This window comes from Pygoscelis adeliae, unplaced genomic scaffold, assembly GCF_000699105.1.
Source record: "Pygoscelis adeliae isolate BGI_AS28 unplaced genomic scaffold, ASM69910v1 Scaffold537, whole genome shotgun sequence".
In the NCBI taxonomy this organism is placed as follows: domain Eukaryota; kingdom Metazoa; phylum Chordata; class Aves; order Sphenisciformes; family Spheniscidae; genus Pygoscelis; species Pygoscelis adeliae.
This window is the reverse complement of record NW_008825213.1, coordinates 251,415-269,568: the sequence shown is the minus strand read 5'-3', so window position 1 is coordinate 269,568 and position 18,154 is coordinate 251,415. Positions and strand designations below refer to the sequence as shown.

General features: G+C 54.7%; 2 protein-coding genes across 2 annotated transcripts in view; one reads left to right on the top strand and one right to left on the bottom strand.

Moving 5' to 3' along the window:
- Nucleotides 1–6,956: 6,956 nt before the first annotated feature.
- LOC103921160 lies at nucleotides 6,957–10,583 on the bottom strand. The gene is made up of 7 exons (XM_009329078.1): nucleotides 10,482–10,583; nucleotides 9,151–9,237; nucleotides 8,495–8,717; nucleotides 8,177–8,319; nucleotides 7,677–7,793; nucleotides 7,238–7,462; nucleotides 6,957–7,034 (listed from the first exon to the last, which is right to left on the bottom strand). Exons 1-7 carry the CDS (start codon nucleotides 10,581–10,583, stop codon nucleotides 6,957–6,959), a joined length of 975 nt encoding a protein of 324 aa, XP_009327353.1.
- Nucleotides 10,584–10,896: 313 nt separating this feature from the next.
- Nucleotides 10,897–18,154, top strand: part of MUC16 (mucin 16, cell surface associated) — a 75,272-nt gene continuing 68,014 nt past the window's right edge. Inside the window, exon 1 of the mRNA XM_009329077.1 lies at nucleotides 10,897–11,559. Coding sequence (XP_009327352.1) covers nucleotides 10,897–11,559 — 663 coding nt within the window. The remainder of the gene's footprint in view (nucleotides 11,560–18,154) is intronic.

The following is an 18,154-nucleotide window of genomic DNA, read 5'->3' as shown; positions in this document are numbered from 1 at the left end:
TCACTCCTAATGTATGTGCATATTAATGCTTGCAGCACACGCTCCTTCCCATCTCTGTTTTCAAGAGCTTTCACTGGGGGTTTAACTAGAAAGACACACACACACCACAGCTGCCGTGGGAGAGGTGCAGCTCATTTCCCAGCTCAGCTGAACATGGCCATTAGCATGGGGGCTCTGGCTCGCTGGGTCTCACGACTTTTTCCATCACTTTGCTCACGGTGTGACATGCAATAAATCTCTGGGCCTCAACTCTCCATCTCCCAGCTGGATGTCAGCCCAGCCGTGGCATCTGGTGTAGCACCGGTTTCTCCATGCCACCCAGCTGTGACCAACAGCTTGGCTCTGGTTCAAAAGACTATAACAAGGGCAGCAGCACAAATATTGGCTCAAGGCCTTTGGAAAACTTCAACATTCAGAGCACACATGAGCCAAAAATATCTGGCCTGGAAACTGTGCACCTCCTAGGTGATGGCTCCGTTTCTAGCAGCATCAGTAATAGCCAGGAGCACTCTGCTGCTGATAACCTGCTCCCAGTTACATGCTTGGAAGCAGCCTTCTTCGCAACAAGAGGGCTGCGTGCCCAGCTCAGGGCTAGAACAGTGGTTAGTTGGTCCAACGCGTCCTTGGACTCTCAGATCCAGATAAACTGCTGGGAGCGGTGGTCAGCCCTGATGAAAAGCCCTCACTGGCAATGGCAAAAGCCCCGAAGGGCACCTTGACGCAGACTGGCTGGGTCTCACCATGTACACCCCTGAGCAAAGCAGAGCCCACCAACGGCCCTGCCTCCAAACCACTGCGTGTGGCTAGGACCACACCATGTCCTCAGAAAAGGCACAAATTAATTCCCCAGTTGCCCAGGACCAGGCTCCTTATCCTGCAATGATGATGCCCAGAGCTGTGTGAGATAACCAGATATGGGGACAGTTATTTGTCTCTTGACCATGCAGACGTGCAGCTGCAACACCAGCTGTAAAACCTGCCGGTTTTAGGGCGGCTACAGTGCTTCGACACTGGCTGTTCGCATCGTGGAGCAGAGCCAGGTCCTCAACACAGGCCCTTGGCACCGCCTGGAGCTTGTACTGAGTTCCCCAGGGACGCATCAAAATCTCCCTCGTTCCAGCCGCTGTTGCGGCGTGGAGAAGATAAAGCTGGGATTATCGCTGCGAGCTGCCAGGAGTTGCAGGCAGGAGGCTCACGTGGATGACAGCACCGAGCAGGCATCTGCCTGCACCGCTGGGGGTTTGCAGCTCCTGTGGAGGCAGTGGGGGGCTGAGCAGGACGGGCAGGAGCACAGGCAGAGGGAACCCCTGAATAACCCCTCTGCCTGTGAGGAAGGAGGGTCCCGGGCCACGAGTGCTCCTGATGCTTTCTGGGAACTGCAGTACCAGCTGCCTGCTCCTCTCCCTGGCAGGGATACTGGTTTTGCTGGGGCAGAGCTGGGACCACGCCAGGCACAGCACTGCAGCCCAGCATCTCCCGGGGTTCACAAGCTCACACTTCGCTCTTCACGCAGCAGGGTCCCTTAGAGAGCAGCCCTGCACAAAAGCTGTTGCAAACTCAACCCTTGGGGCTGGAAGGAAGAAGAAATGCTGGACCGTTTCCTTGCAGAGGTTCATGGAGCAGAGGAGCCGTGGTAACATCAGCAGCTCTCCCAGAGCAGGATTTCCTGCAGCTGAAGCAGCTGGGGAGACACCTCAGGCCAAGCACTGCGATGTCCCAAAGCCCAGCACCCATCCTGCCGTCCCTGACGGACAGATTTGCTCCGACAGCTGCCCAAGCAGAGACAGATGAATCACAGCAGCCCCTGGCTGCAACCCCCAGCCCTGTCCTGCTCCCACAGGAGGGTGAGCCATCCCTGGGCTGGCACCGGGGGGTGGGCTGGAAAAGGCAGGGGACTGGGTTCAGGTGGTGCTCAGTGCCTGCCCCTCACTGCTGGAGTGCTGTGAATAACCAGTTCTGGGGGGGGGACCAGGAGACTGAACGGGAAAGAGAAGCGAAACACTGTGGTTTCATGTTTTCCCAAAATAGAGGAAAAAAATTTGTAACAAAAATTATGACCCATAAAGATGATTTTGCTGGAAATGAATGTTTTGAGTCCCTGGCAGTTGTATGCATGTGATAAGAAAGAAATGCCTCCCGTAATTTTAAAAGTTACAGTTAACATTTAACCTCATTATTTCCAGGGTGTCAGGGCAGAGGCGCTGCAGCGGAGCACGTCCCCCCTCCGCAGCCCCCAGGTGCGTGAGGAACCCAGTGGTTGCCCCTAAAGGACAAACAGGAACAATTTTTCTCTGGTCCTTGTAGGAAAGGGAAAAATGCTCCTTCCAGCCCTGGAGCAAGGTTGGGACAGGGTTTCTGAGCCTCCCGATTACCAGCTTTGGACAGCAACGGCGTTTGTTACGAAGCTGCTCCGCAGGAGGCGATTGCCGCTCTGCCCGTCAGCCCCATTACCAACGGCTCACCCCTCCGCTGAGCACAGCCTGGCAAATCCATTTCTCCATCCTAATTAGGCTCCGTCCAGGGCGCAGAGCCAGCAGCCCGAGGAGGAGAGGATGCTAATGAGCACCAGACCCAGGGGAGCGCCCGCCGCCCCCTTTCCCTGCCTGTCCTGCCGTTGGGGTTCTCCTGCCCCACCCCAGCCCCCCCGCACTCCCAAGGTAGCCCGCCCGTGGCTCCTAATTGGATTTGCTCATGCTAATTGCCATCATTTTTGCCTCAATTAAGCCATTTGTTTCCCACGCAACTCCCTCATCATAGGTCTAGAACGGAGCCCTTTGCAGGCTGCTTGGTCCACGTGTCCTTTGGGGACCCCGACCATCAGGGTCACCTTCGCTTACGTCTTCAGGCTCCCTCAAGGGCCATGCTTGTCTCTTCATCCCCCTACCACTGCATTAACCCCTCAATTGCTCTCCCTCTCTCCATTCCCCCTCCTTCCCATCCTCTCTCTCACAGCACCTGGCTTGCTCTTCAGTGGCCCTTGCCAAGGAAGTGGGACTGGCCCTGGTGTTACCCACAAAGCCACCAAGACTAAATGGACCCCAGGACTGGGGAAGGTACAGACCTCAGCTCCAGTGCCCGCAGCCTGTGCGGTTCCCACCATCGCAACTCCTCTGGTCTGCAGGAGAAGGGAGGGAAACATGGCCTGAAAAAAGCAGCGACTGGAAGTTTCCAGGTTGTGCAGGGGTGTAGGGAGGGAACCTGCTCTTCAACGCAGCCCTCCACTACAGCCTCAGCACCCTGCTTCTCACCATGGCCACCCCCTCCGCCCAGCTCCTGGCACCCAGGGCAAGGGTGAGGAGGGACCACACAAAAGCTGGGCTTGGATGACGCACAGCACCGTGCCCAAGCACAGCAGAGACTCAGCTGGGCACATCCCACATCCCCTCTTGGGCCTTTTCCCAGAACAGAGGATGCCAAGAAGGACTCAGAGCATCTCCATCCGACCGGAGTTGAATAACCTGCTCCATCAGGCTGCTCCTCACCTCGCCCAGCCCCAAACCCAGCTGGGCTGCAGCTGCCCTGCATGGCCTGGGGCATGTCCCTGTGCTTCACCGCCCCACACCAGGGGCAAAAGCGCCACAGGGAAGAATGGAGACAATGGAGAGGAAGGGAAGAGATGCTCAAAGGTGCTTAGCAGACTCTTGCCTTTTGGCAGAAGGCTAGACTCTCCCATCCCTCCCATACCCTGCTCTCAATCCCCCCACTCCACCCAGCTGTAAAGAGGGCCCAAGTCCTCAAAAAGCATCAGATTCTGTAACATCGCACCCCGGTGAACAGGCTGGCTGCAGCACCACCGATCCTCCCCAGACAGCCTTCTAGCCACCAACGTGTATGTCTGGTACAACGTGTATTTCTTCTGTACAAGCCTCATCCTTCCGCAACTAGATGAAGCCCACGCGCAAGCAGGTATTTAGGGCAGCTCATTCACATCCCTGCAGAACCCGTTACCCCCCAGCAGCGGTGACACCCGTCAGGCCACCAGCAGCCACTGCTGCGTTCAGGCACCTCCCAAGCGATCGGCCACCTCTCTCTGGGCTGAGCCTTCGCACACTAGCAGCAGCGTGACCGTCGGCTCCCCCCTTTTCACCCTGCCTCCCTGACAATACAAACATGCACCACCTACCTACTTGGGCTGGATTCAAGGTGATGACCTTGGGGTAAAGCACATCCACAGCTAGTTCTCAGTCCACCAAGCCATTTGCTTCTTCCATGCTTGTCTGAGGAGATCTCCTCTTCCTAAATCAGGGCTTAAGACTCTGGGAAGCTTTGGGCATGCCCCTCCTTGCAGACAGGTTTGCACAGAATTAATCTGCAGGTGAGCTCAAAGAGTCAGATTTAGTGCTAGTTGCTTTCTCACTACATTTTAAGGCATAATCACTCTGCAGCCTGGCACCCAGACAATGAACAAAGCCTCCTCTTTATCTCCACATCCAGTGCTACTAAAGCTCAGGAGCAAGCAGGAAAAGCCTGCACAGATTTCAGAAAAAGCCCTTACCTAGCTACATGCCACTAAATGGTGTTTTATTAATCTTTGCTTTGAAAACTCCGGCTGCAGAGAATGGGAGAGCTATCAAACACAAATGAGGAGCAACTGAATTAATGCGGAGCCCAATATAATATCCAGGAGTTGCAGTATCAGCTCCTTTATCAATCTTAAGAACAATCTTGCTATTATTCAGCAGTAATGAAACCAGTGCTATTGCAGCTGCAGATAATGCCAGGTAAGAGGCATACATGCATTTAAAGAGACACTGCCATGGGGAAGGATGGGTAAAGCACATAGAACTACTTGAGCTTCATGACTCAGGACTGTTCTGCACATTGAAGGTGCACAAATAACTGGTCTAACCTGGGAGAAAAATGTCTCTGCCCAGTCCAAGACATGCCCCACTGAAGCAGAGGTATGAGCAGCCAGTGCCAGGTCTCTGGCCAGATCTGTGCAGGGAAGGCCAGCTTTAGAGTGCCAGGGAGGGGTTTAAGGGCTGCAGCTTGAGGAGAGGTGCCCTGACCCAGCTACTCGTTTAAAGTGCAAACATTTCTTCCTTTAAATGGTTCACTGCTGGCCAGAGCAGGCCTTTGCACAATCACTGTAGCCCAGCAGGAAAAGCTGCACAGAGCACAACGTGGCCCAGAGCTGCTTTTGACAGAAGAAGCCATCTTTAATTAGAAAGACATTAGCATCCCTGATCCCAGCAGGGTCTGAGAGCAAGGACACCTCCATCCTCATTACCACCCTGCTTTTGAACTCCCTGGGATTTAAGTCCCACTCTTTCTTGCAGCCCATATGAAATGGGAGACAAGAGAACAAAACCTCAGGGCATCAACACCTCCCTCCCTTCAGAGCTGGGAAGGATTTCTACTTCTTTAGAGGCTTTGCCCGTGGCAGGGGTCAAGCCCAGACATTACAAAGCTGATAGGCAGAAGCGGCTGTCAACTGCCACGCTGCCTGGCCCATCCAGGTTAGACCTACCTGAGAGTTCAGCTTGTTCAGCAGAGCATCCCTGCTACAGGATGCCACAGTTATTTTTAACAGTTGAAGCATTGTTAGTCCGAGTTGATACACACACAAATAGAGCTCAAGGTAGTCATGCCATCAGACACAGCCTCCAGGCAGGCCCCAAGCAAGAACGCCAAACACCCTGAGTTGTTCTTATTTTTAGACTCACATTTGGAGGATTTACTGCTCTTTGCAGCTTCAGATACTGAAACTTATTCCAAACAGGTCAAGTGTTGGCCAATTTTAAGTCACTCTAGACCTCTGTGTTGCATTCAGGCACTTTCTGATCCCAACCTGCCTTTCCAGACCCTGAATCACCCTTTGCTCAGCTCTTGTACTGAACCAAGGTCCTCTGTAGGATCTGTGTGGAGGGAGAACGCTCTATGCAGAAACACCCAGGTATAAAGAAGCCAGAAGGCAGACTGGAGACCGATAAGTGCTCACTGAGCAACATGGGCTCCATGTGAATTTGTTTTTTTTTAATCCCAAGGGCAGATACTTGCTACATCCTGTATTTCTGGAGATGTTGTACATGTGGAGAGAGATTCTGCTGAGGGACCCATCCTGCACCTCTGCAGCCAGCCAGCCCAGCGACATCTGGGGACCAGTCAGTGTGGCCATGCTCAGGTGCTGCCACACGGAAACCCTGCTCCGCTCAGCCTGAGCCTGCAGCGCCACTCCCTGCACCCCGCTCCTTCCCATCACACATTTCAGCATTCCCAAAGTCATCACCCTCCCAGGAGCCACGAAGAGCCTCTCCACAGGAGGGATCAGAGGGGAAGGTCTCGCTGGCAGCCCCATACCCTGGACTCCCAGCAGCAGTATGTCCATGCCATCTGGTGCACAGGTAGAACCTGCCAGCTCCAGGTACTGAAAGCCAATTGCATCCCAATTCACATGAAAAAATAGGGTAATTTTATTATAAAGTTCAACAAAATATCAACATAGCATTTAACTGGACAGCTTACTCAAGGACACAGCCGCCCCAGAGAACCAGGCGCTTTGCAGCCACAGCAAAAGTCCAGGTCCATGGGTCAGGGTTCCTGCTTATCCTAGAAAACACAAGAGGTTTTACCCATAACGCTGGCCAGACAGCATTGACACCGGGGACGGGATGAGCTGCTGAGTACAAGCCAACCCACCCTGCACCTCTCCTCACCCTCCATTTCCCTGCAAGCCAGGCAGCTCTGCACCAGCTTCAAGGGAATTGGGAGGGTGTCCACCACTGCTTTGGCAACAGATGGGTCTAGAGCAGTGAAGGACCCCATGCGAAGCTGCTAGCGATGAAGGTTCTCCCACAAGTCCTCCCTATTTTCAAGCACAAGATATCTGGGCCAGTGAGTCATGAAGGGCTCACGGTGACCTGCTGGTAGTGGCTCTGGCTTAGAGGTGGCTGCTCTGGGTGCCAGCACAAGGTGCTTAACTGGCGTTGACTACCTGGCAGTGACAGGTAGTCCTGTCACTCAGGGGTGAAGATGCCCACGGCACCGTGCACACCCAGCATCATCTCAATGACATATGCAGACTGAGGTTGTCTCTTTGCACAGGGAGAAGAACTAGAGCTAGGAAAGGGTTGTAGGGGCTTCACTTGGCAGCAAAGGGAATGGATACCTATGTCAAAGGCTCAGAGCCTGGGGACATCCCTCCCAGGCTGAAATACCTCTGAGCTTGTGACACCTCCCCTGCTCCACACTAAAGGAGGATGGGTGGGATTATGGCCCAGCACAAAGGAGTCCTTACCCCATACTGTGACAAACTGCTGCTGTCATCACAGTCTGCATCAGCCTCCTGCTCGCTGCCATCCCCACTGCTCACATCAGCTTCTGGCTTCTGTCCATCACCACTAGCAACATCTGAGGCATCTTCCCCACTGCTGGACCCAGCTGGATCCTCTGGTCCCAGCTCCGTGCTTGCAGCCAGCAGCTCGGGGGTATCGCTAACCCCAGCGGGTTGTATGTCCTCCACCTGCAGAGACAGGGGCATGGTCAGACTGCAGCTCCATGGAAGGGCAGCAAAAGACCCATGGGTGATGTCATGAAATTCAGAGTAGTCTGAGTAACCCCAGACACCTCTCCTTCTGTAGCCAAGGGAAGAAGGGCTGAAGTACATCCTTCCAGCCCAGTATTTGCAAGTGTACCCAGGACCGAGTCTGCAGCCACCATGGGGCAGGCCCACTCACCTGGGCATCTGGTGACTCCTTCAGTATAATGGTCCCATCCTGCTCTTCAAGCTCCAGGTCTGCCTCAGTGTCATTTTGGGACTTGTACTCCTCGCTATCTGTTTCCACATCTGAAGGCTGGGGAGGAAAGAGGCAGTGTGAGGAAGGGCACACCTGTCCCATTCCTGACAGCACCGGGAACCACAGCCAAACAGCCAAGGGTGACAGAGATGCTGCTTTGCAGGGACGTCAACCAAAGGGAAACTTCAGTGTGATGGGACAAGCGGAGCACCCACACCTTTTGGACACAGTTGACATGATGTTCAAGTGCTCTTTGGACAGCCTGAAGCCCGCAAAGGGTGTACAATAAAGAAAATATCTTTACAGCTCCCTGCACAGGCTCCTCTGCAGACCTGTGCAGTGACACTCCCTGTCTACCAGTAACACAGAGGCTGAACACAATCATCTCCAAATTGCTCAGCCCCCAAGAACAAATCTGCACAGCAGCCAGAACATCGTACCTGATATGTAATGTCTTCAGAGTCATCCTCTGGCAGGTCCCTCTCCAGTACCACCAACCAGGACTCCTGTTCCTCCAGAGCTACATCATCCCGCTTCCTCTTGTTTGCTTTGCTAGATGGGTTGATCAGAGCTTCTCGGATCTCTGCAGGGATTCATAGGAGGCACAATCACAACCCATACAGGATGAACACATACATCTGTGTGCTTCCCAGCTTCCTACCCAGTGCAGGAGCTCCAGACCTAGTGTGTTTTGATGTCATGCTGCGTGCTTCTTAGCTGCAAAGCCTTCAGGTGTTCCAAGAAGCCACAGCTCTTACCCTTGGGCATGTTGCTCTGGCCCCAGTCTGCTGGCAGGTAGCCTAAGATGCTCTGGATCCTGGTGGGGACGATGGAGAGGAGGAGGCTCATTAGTCTCCCCCGGCGCTTCTTGGCAAGTCGTCTAGGCCTGGTGGGAGACTGGGTGAGGTAGACTTTGCTGATAATGGTCTCCACAGGGACCAAGAATCCAATCCAGACTGATGCTTTCTGAAGGATCTTCAGCTGCAAACAAGAGAGAGCTACATTAGGTCACATGAGAACTTACAGCTATTTAAAGTCCCCAGTGAAACCCTTAAACCCTGTTCTGTCCTGGTGTGGTGCTGAGATTGGGACCAACTTCAGCCAGGTAAAACAGGACCAGTTAGATTATACCTTGTCCCCAAAGGCCTCCCATCTCTCCTGGCCCAGATAAGGAGAGAAACATGAATGCTGCAACAACTATTAGCAGAAGGGGAGCAAGGCAAGACCAAACCAGGCAGAGGGCAAAAGCTGGGATGGGGAGAAAAAAGGGCACAAGCGCACACTGAGTGCAGGGCAGAAGGAAGAGACAGAGAGGATGATCCAGCAGAGAAACCAAAGGAACTGCCAGTCTCAAGGTTTTAATCACCCCATCCCCTTGGACTCAAACTCCTCCAACAGCAGAAACATCACCTACCAGGTACTTGACAAAACTCAGCTGAAGGATCTGGCACAGCAACCTGCTAGAGAAGGAGTAGGGCTCCTCACAGCTAACCAGCCTCCCCTAGACAGAGAGAGAAAGGTCAGACATCCTCCATGCCAGCTCCGACAGCACCCCCAGCAAAACCAACCCCTTTAGCACCTGGAGGATCTCTGCCTGCTCTGGGCTGGTGCGTAGCCTTAGTTGCTGCTCCATGAAACCCAAGAGCCCGGGCTGGACAGACACCTGGCTTAGCCCAGCCTGCAGCCCTCAAGCTACTTGTAGCTGCCGGCCCAGCTGCTCCTCGTTGCATTGACAAGCTGCCGGCCTCACTAATCAGTGGGGCAGCTCAATGCCCTCCCAGGGGCATTCCCCTGGTAGGAGCACTGGTCCTGGTGCCTTCCTCAAGGGCCAATGGCTCTCAATTAGGGGGTTATTTTCTCTCTATTTGGGATGCCTGTCCCCTCCTGGGGGTTGCATCTTGCCAAGCCAAGACTCTGATTTGGGATATGTGCCCTGATTCTGTGTTGGTGCAAATAGCTGAAGGCAGAGGGTGATGAAACGCCAGAAAACTTGCCCCACCGAGCCCCCCAGTGGGACCCATGCAAGAAGCTGGACCCCAGGGGAGGGGAGGCCCCCTCAGCATCCCCCTTGGTCCATGCTCTCCCCTTGCTCCTACACTGGGGGGAAGCTGGGGCTGGGATTTGTTTTAGTCAATAAAGATGAAAGGAAGGGAGTAAGTCTGGTTCTTTGAAACCACAGCCTGATTCAATTAGCCAGCAGTTCTGTACACGCATGAACACAGATGCACGCACACTCCCCGTCATAAAATGGGCTTAGCTGAGTCCCCAGAAGCACCTTCCAGAAGCTGCTTCACAGCAGATCCTCTCAGCCCCTGCTCTGGGCACTGTCGTGGTTAAACCCCAGCCGGCAACTAAGCACCACCCAGCCGCTCGCTCACTGCCCCCCGGTGGGATGGGGGAGAGAATCGGAAGGGTAAAAGTGAGAAAATTCGTGGGTTGCCTTGCCTCGCCGTGGCCTCATGCCCAGGGGCTGCCCGGAACCGTTCCCACCCGCAGTCCCACCCCCAGCAGGGACCGGAGCACAGGGATGCTGCGAGAAACAAGCCAGCACGCAGCCCTAGCGACAGCAGAGGTGAGAGGAGGGAGTTGGGGGCCTCAATGGTTGAAATTACTGATTTCTCTGGGTAATTGCATGGGCCGAGGCGGAGATTTTCCTGACAAGAGTTTTGCTAGACAGAACTGAAGTGTTTGTCTCCCACTCTCAGCTCCGGCTGCCCCTTCCGCTCAGCTCCACCTGATGCCCACGGACAGTGACTCATCATCCTGCACAGGCCACCACTCGCTGCACTCACTGTTGCTCCCGGCGCGCGTCTCCCTCCCACCCCAGGCGCCGCAGCCCTGGCTCATGCCGCTCATCCTTCTTCTCCTCGGGGACCCCCGACTCCCATCTCATGGGTGATGGGAGCTGGCTGGCGCAGATGTCCCTGCACATGAGCAGGAGGGCAGGAGCAGAGGTTGGGGACAAGTGCCTCCTCGCCTGTCCCCCCTCCATCTCTCTCCCCTGTGCCCGGGTGGGTGACGAATTTCTGCTGGTCCGGAGGGAGCCAGTGCAGGGACCTGGCAGCCGTCGTCACAGCGTGTCACTGCGCAGAGAGCAATCAGGGCTGGCTGCAGAGCATAAACACACACCGCTGCTCCAGGGAGCCCCGTCTGTCCCACCATGTCGCTCTGGGAGGGGATGCTCTGTCCCTGTGTGCTCCAGGGCAAAAGCTCCAGGGACATCTTCCTCCACATGGTGATCCCCGACCACATCCCGCAGTTTACTATCCCCTCTCTGGACATTCACAAGAAGCACAGGCACTCAGGCAAGGGGAAGGGGCAGCCGGCAGGGACAGCAGCTTGGAGGAGCAGCTGGGACCCAGAGGTGGAGGATGAGCACGATGCGCCCCGCTCTAGCTTGTCCTGCTCTAACACCTGGCTCGCTGCCACTGCGCAGGCTATCCCAGACCCCACTGCTTGGGCAGCTCTGTCCCTGCCTCATCTCTCCAAGGTCACCACCCTGTATGGCTTTGTCACCCTGGGGCAAAGCCCACAGGTCACCAGTGAAGAGGCGTTGTTTTTTCACTCAGGCTCAGGTTACCCTCGAGGTCCTGCTGCTGAGATATGTCCCAGTTCCCAGGAGGAGCTGGGATGCTGCAGACGCCCGGGGATGCCTGTTGCTGGGGGAGGCGTCTGCTCCCGGATGGGTGGAGGCCTGAGGGACTGCAAGCAGCCGAGTCCCGATGCCACCGGTCACAAGGACAGTGGAGGCAGCCAGGCCTACCGGACTCCAGCAGGGCTTCCCCTGCCTAGGAGATGTGCCAGCCTGCTCAGAGACATCCAGGTAATGGATGTGCTGGAAAGCAAAGAGGCAGAGAAGAGAGAGAGGAGGCTCCCTGGAGGTGGGCTATCAGAGGAGCGTGGGCTATCAGAGGAGCAGCTCCAGCCTGGAGCTCCCTGTTGGGACGCCCAGGAAGAATTTGCTCCAGAGGATCCTCAGGAGACACCTTGCCCACCCTCAGCAGCTCAAGCCTATGAATTTCACTCTCCATTGATCCTGCAAAGCAGCTCTGAGAAACAGAGGTTCCCTAAAGACTTGCGGAAGAGGGACTCAGGCTCAGAAATGCCTCAGACTTCCACCCAGCCAGGCTCAAACACGAGGGCGTCAGATATGTCACTGTACCTGGAGGAAAAGCGTTGAAATGGCATTGCCCTTGGCTGGGGCATCAGAGGTGCTCTGCAGCAGGAGACCCCGCAGGGCCAGGGGCTTTGCCGGCCGGGACAGGACACCCGCGAGGCAGGAGGGGCAGCAGCAGCGGTGAAGCTGCGCGGGGCCGGCTGGGGAGCAGAGGGGGCTGCAGGTTTGTAACCGTGCGGTGTCTGAATAAAAGTGAAAACATTTCAACTGACCAGTGCACCTCTCCTTTTTTTCTTGCCTGTCCCAGCAGTTAGGCATCAATCGGATATTTTGGCGCACCCCAGCACTCCCTCCCATTGTACCCCCAGTCTCAGCAGCTCCTGCTGTTTATCTCCAGGTTCTCAATGGGCTGAAACTGCTGAAATACAGAGCAGGAGACTGTCCAAGCGTCCCAAGACATGAGCAGCAGGCTAGGAGAGGAGTGATGATCACATCCACTTTACAGCCTGTTTCCAACTTTGTGGCTGTAGGGTGGGACGTTTGCACGTGTCGAGGTCCCTCTCCCAGCCAGGACCTCTGCTTTCCCGAAGTAGTTAACCCCACACCAGTCCACAGGGTATAGTTGCTTTTTTTTCGATAAAGTGAGTTTCACATTATTGGCCATGCTCTCATAAATTGCTTTTTGCTTTTATTGAGAAGCAGAACCTGCAATGCCAGAATTAAAGTGTTTATGGTCAGCAATGTTTTGGGGCTAATGGAGCAGAGCCTCCTGGGTCAGCAGTGCTGGGCTGCTGCCACATTCACTTCAGGGCTCTTAATTCTCAGTGAGGATCCCTGAGAGGTGGAACTGGGAGGGCTGGTCCCAGTCCAGGCGGGCAGCTGGAGTGCAGCCAGCTGGGGGGTACTGGGAGTCAGCTGAGGTCCCTGCGATGAGACCATACGGAGCAGGCAGCAATCAGGTTTCGCATCAGGGCCATTAAACAAGGAGTTAATAAACTCAGTTTGAATCCCATCCCTCCTGGGCTGGCTCTGTGACCTGGGCTAGGTCCTGCTCTAACTTGGTGGCTTGGTTTCCCTCACCTCTTCAGTCTAGTTCAAAGATAAGCCCTTTGCTGGAACTGCCGCTTACACGGGAGCTTTGCCCAGTGTGTCTGAGCACCACCCAGCAACAAGGATGAGCAAGCAGCAAGATGCGGGGCCCCAGAGTCCCTGCTCTCCTCCAGATGATGCTGCGTGAAAGCATCAGTACCCAGAGGACTTCAGCGTTGGCGTGAAAGGGGGGTGGGAGCTTTTCATAGCACATATCCCAGACTTCTCCGGGCATATACGTGCCCTCCTGCATGGCTCATGGCATGGATATTAAAGACTTTTTCTCCAGCACAGGAGAATGTGGCAGCCAGGGCTGCTAGAAAGGGAGCCGGGATCAGTTATGTGACAGAAAATCCACTCAACAGTTATTATAAGGAGCGCTGGCACTATGGAGCGAGCCAGGGACTAAGGCTTCTGAAAATTTAAATTGATCTCCAGCTCCTGAGGGCATCGTCTCTGTTCAGCACTTAGGGCTGAGAGGGCAGATTGAGTTACCAGAGATTAATAAATGAGTGGTTATCAGTTGCTTGAGTTGTGATATCTGAACATGTGCATGCTCCAAGCTGACAGGCAAATGTGCATGCTCCTGCAAACCTCTCTCCTTTTGATGCTTAAGCTACTACATTGTAGTGGCTCTGTCTAACTGCCTCATCAGCTTCCATCGAAAGCACGGGGACAAATCCTCAATGGCAGCTCACTGAAATTATGAGCCTGCTGTATTTAGCAACTAACCCTGGAGATTGGGAGCTAGGACTCCTGGGTTTTATTCCCTGCTCGGTGACCTTCCTGAGCTCCTGGGAACCTTTTTGTGCCCCTTACCTTGTCTACAAAACAGGAAGAAATCTGCTCTGCTTCACAGGTGGATTGCAGGGCTTCCTTCATCCTTGTTCACAAGATGCCTCTGGTGCCCTTGGCAGGATTTCCCAAGGGAAGAAATATTATGATATGTTATTACAGCCTGCCATGGTTCAAGACTCATTTCCTCTGGATGTGCCAGCGTGGGGATTATCAGCCTGGACAGAATCACGATTAAAGTTTGTTTTACGTGGTTGCGGTGGGGATTGCTACCCGGCAGGCGCGGAGCTGGGGCTAAACTAGGAAGGAAACATCAATTCCCTGCAACACAGCAAAGGTGTTCTGCGGTGAAACTGTGCCTCTCTGCCATATTTCTGCTGGCTGCCAGGTTACAGCTCAAGGCATCTCTCCAGCCTGTGAAGTGAGAAGAACAATATCTCCCACTGGAGCAACGTGCCTCTGAGATTTACAGGATGCCCTTTCCCTGCAAACCCCGCGCCAGGCAGTGAGGACGTTACAATGGGCGACATCCCTGATGTGGCAAGATAAATCAGTCATTAGCAGCAACTGATTATTCTGCCCGTGCCTGGTACATTTTCTAAATGCTGCTTTTGTCTGACTCAGAATTTCATTCCAGCCTCCTGCAGGTACAGACAGCAGAAAAGCTCGGGGCTAATTATCCACTCTTAATCCCACGTACAGCGGTTTTAGCAGCAATAACCGTGCTTGGCTGTAAGTGGGTGGAATCAGAAAAGTAACCAGTTCAAATCTCCTGAGCACGAGGGGCCGGATCAGGGACAGTTCTCTAAATCCTCTGCAGCTGGCAGCTTCCCCGGGACCCTCCCGCAGGTCTCCACTGCCGCAGCCGGAGAGCCAGGGGCTGCTGTCCCACCATGCCTTGGCCTCCCCCAGCTCCGTCCCCAGCTGGGACTCTCTCCTGTGATGCTGAGATCCATTTTTACCTCCACGCTGACCCTTCTGAAAGGTCAGATGCTCCAGATGCTGCAGAGGCCAGTTTATTTGAAAGAAAACCAGCCAAACCAGGCAGATACCGGGCATTTCACAATGCCTCATTCCTGCAAACTCTGTATCAAGAAAAATAAACAGACCTTCCCTTTGATCTCAGTGCATCTAGTATATCTGTCAAGGTCTCTCTGATAGCTTTATCATCTCCCCTGTTCTCCAGCATTTCCACTGCAACCTACGGAAATCAGGATATATCCCTTTTCTTTTCAAACAAGCCCATCTTCCCCTGGCCAGGCTGCTACGATTGCCGGTCGCATCGGCACTGCAGCCTGGCGCCCTCCCGTTAGGCTCTGCCGGGGCAGAGCAGAGACCCCCCAAGGGGATGCCAATCTCTCGCTGTCGACAACCTCGGGTGCAACAAATGTCACCTATTGCATGACGAGGGCCCTTTGCCACGCTGGGCACAGAGAAGTGTCGGTCTCACGGACACCGGGCCCTAAGCAGCAGCAGGAGTCAGATGGGAGCAACAAACATTTCTCTATGTGATTTTTATGCGATGGAGCACTTGGCCTTCCTGAGATCAATACCGAGCTGCTGTCTTTGCCAAGAATTTTATAGGCAGTGTCCATGCCTGCTGGGTGAGATAAACCCCTTCATGTGCTCATTAGCCGCATGGCTCCTCTCCCAGCTAATTGGTGCTGGAAAGGTCAAGCTCTAGCTATAAGACAGTCTGCTGCAGTTAGGAGTCCCAGCTTGGGAAGCAGGGAGACATGCGGGGCCGGAGACCGGAATGTTCTTCCACTGACTCTGGTGGAGTTGGGGATGCAGTTTCCCATCTGGTTTTTCAAGCGAGGGGGACCATGTGCATCTCCCTGCCCAGATGGAGCCCGGCTCTCCTGCCCTCCACCCTGCTGACTGACTCCTCCTGAAACACCCTCTGCTGCCCTCCAGCAGCGTGCGTGCTCTTGCCACCCCTCTCCACATCTCAGGTGCCTGGCTGGTCTGCGGGATGCTGTGAGAATAACAGCTTCTCCAGCGGTTTAGATTTCACCTCCTCAGCTGTTTGTGACCAGATAGCGACTGCCTCCGATTTAGCTGTAATTCTCATTCGTTCCGTGAATGGGTTTGTTTGCTTGTTTCCATTACTGCAAACATCTGACAGCCAAGCTGTGCTCGTTAGCTGCACGGGGCACAGGGAAAAGGCTCAGCGCTCCTGCTGGGCCGAGCCGTGTGAGCCTCTGCAAGGCACATGGCAGCAGCTGCTCTCTGCTCAGCTGCGCTTGAATGGAGAAACCACTTTTCCCCCCACCCTGGCTCAGCAGGAGGACCTCTGTCCCCAGTCGCAGTCTGGGGGAGTGCATCCAGGTCCTTGCTTTTCCCTTCAGATGCTCCCAGAGAGCCAACTGTGGTGAGATTGATCCACTTGGGAGGAGGTGAAATACTAGCCGTGTTCCCCTCCTTGGGGTTTGCTTTAAACCCCAGCGTGATCATCTGTTGCTCTTCACAAAGAGTTGAGAGTCATATCAGAGTGACTTTCAAGCAGCTCCTCTTGCTTTGAATATATTCAAATATCTCTAGAGATGGGATTTATAGTGTGCAGCTGGGAGGGTCTGCGGGAGCAGCCGGTGCACAGGGGATGTGATGTTATCTCTGGACATCTCTGCTCTATTGCTAGAGCCAGGCTTAATGGAAAAGCAAAGGCAAAGCAGTTTCTGTGCTGTGAAAACAAGGAGGAAAATTCCTTGCTGAGCCCATCCCAAAGCAGCAGCTGGGACGTGGTGATGGGAAAGCAGGAGCTGCTGGGACAGGGTTAGCAATAGAGCCAGGCAGGGCAACGGAGAGGGCCAGACTGCTGCAGACCTGAACCTGCCTGACAGGACAGGACTGGCAGCATCACCTGGGGAAGAGGTGGGCTGGGACCCAGCACACACCTGCACGCCTTTGGGGAGTGTGTAGGTGTGTCGGTGACTGGGCACAGGGATTGGCCGGAGAATTTGCCCCGTAGAGTGATGTTCCCCATGAATTTCCACCTGTGGCTGTGTAATTAGCCACCCTGGAGAAGCAGGCAGGTTGTTTTCCCGGTGTGGTGGCCTCGGCAAGGCAAGGAGAGGTGGGGGCAGCCTCAGGGCCTTGCTTCCAGACCCCGTGATGCGAGGGTTGTTCCCAGGACACAAGGAGCGCGGGCTACCTGCAATGCCCGTGAAGGCGAGGGGCAGAGCACAGCGATGCTGCAGCCCTACGGCTGCGCCTGGGGCTCCTCCGTGCACATGTAGCATGGCCCGGCACATCACCCTGGCGCTGCGGACCACCTTCAGCAAGCCCAGGAGGCCCAGGGCCAGTGGTGGTTCACCTCAAGCAACCTCCTTCCCCTGCATCTTCCCATTGTTTGCTGTCACTTCTTCCCATGCTGATGGCACCTGCCAGGGCAGGGACGGTTGTGCCGAGAAGGAGCAACAGAGACAGAACACGACATGCTGTGAGAGGCACCACAGTCGTCATGCTGCCGAAGCCCAGCTGGGGTGAGGCACTGGGGGGATCCCCCCCAGGGCATCTGTACTGAACCCCAGGCCTGTTAAAGGGGATGCCATATTTCCTGAGCCAGAGATTCTCACTTGGTGCAGTCATAGCCTTGGGTGCTGAAGGGTGGCTGGAGAGCTGCGGCAACAAGACCAACGGGCAGGAAAGCATTGTAGGTGTATTCATAAGGAGTTGCTCATTATTTTTTTCCACTTGCCACTTGTCTGACGAGGGTTTGCTTGGACTCGCTCCTGGATAATGTCACTCACCCATGGTTTAGTGTAGCTTTTACGCCACATACCACGGATACTTGGCTCAGCCTCCTCTTCAGTGCCAGCAGCGGGAAGACAGTAGGCAAGGTGGTGAAAAGCTCAGCAAGAGGCAGACCTGGTGGCTGTGCTAAATGACTATCTCCTTTAGCAGTCCTCTAAAACTGCGCCTCTGGAGAGCAGCAGGACAGGGGGTGGTGAACATGAGGATGGTTTTGCACTGGAAACAGCAATCTGGGGACCTCTGACTCTAGCTCAGGGCTTCCCGGGGTTATTGCAGAGGGTCTTCAGCCATGAGAAATGGCCTGAGAGACGCAGGTGATGCTGTTGCTGATGGCAGCACATTGTGAAGGTGCCTCTACGACAGCATGGCTCTGCAGGAAGAGACCTCAGTTGTGACACCCAAAGCAGGACTTGCCTCAAACACAGCGGTTTTGGCTGCTTTGCCTTCCCAGGTTCTCCATGCTACACAGGCTTCATTAAGACAGCACGGCGGAGAGCACGGTCAGTGGCGAAGTCCCTCACCGGGGCTACTTTCCCACCCACCCGTGAAGACGCAGCGAAGAGTCCCGCTTGAAGGACTCATCAGAGCTGTAACAAAGCTGCTCCCTCTGCTGCGGGCTGGAGTCAGCCCAAACGAGACTGCCAGCTCAATTAGAGGAAAC

Coding starts and splice junctions, on each gene's coding strand:
- LOC103921160 (XM_009329078.1), bottom strand. CDS start 10,583: ATGAGCCAGGGCTGCGGCGCCTGGGGTGGGAGGGAGACGCGCGCCGGG. Junction 8,320..8,494: donor CCAGAGCAACATGCCCAAGG/GTAAGAGCTGTG, acceptor GAATCCCTGCAG/AGATCCGAGAAGCTCTGATC. Junction 7,794..8,176: donor CTGAAGACATTACATATCAG/GTACGATGTTCT, acceptor TTTCCTCCCCAG/CCTTCAGATGTGGAAACAGA.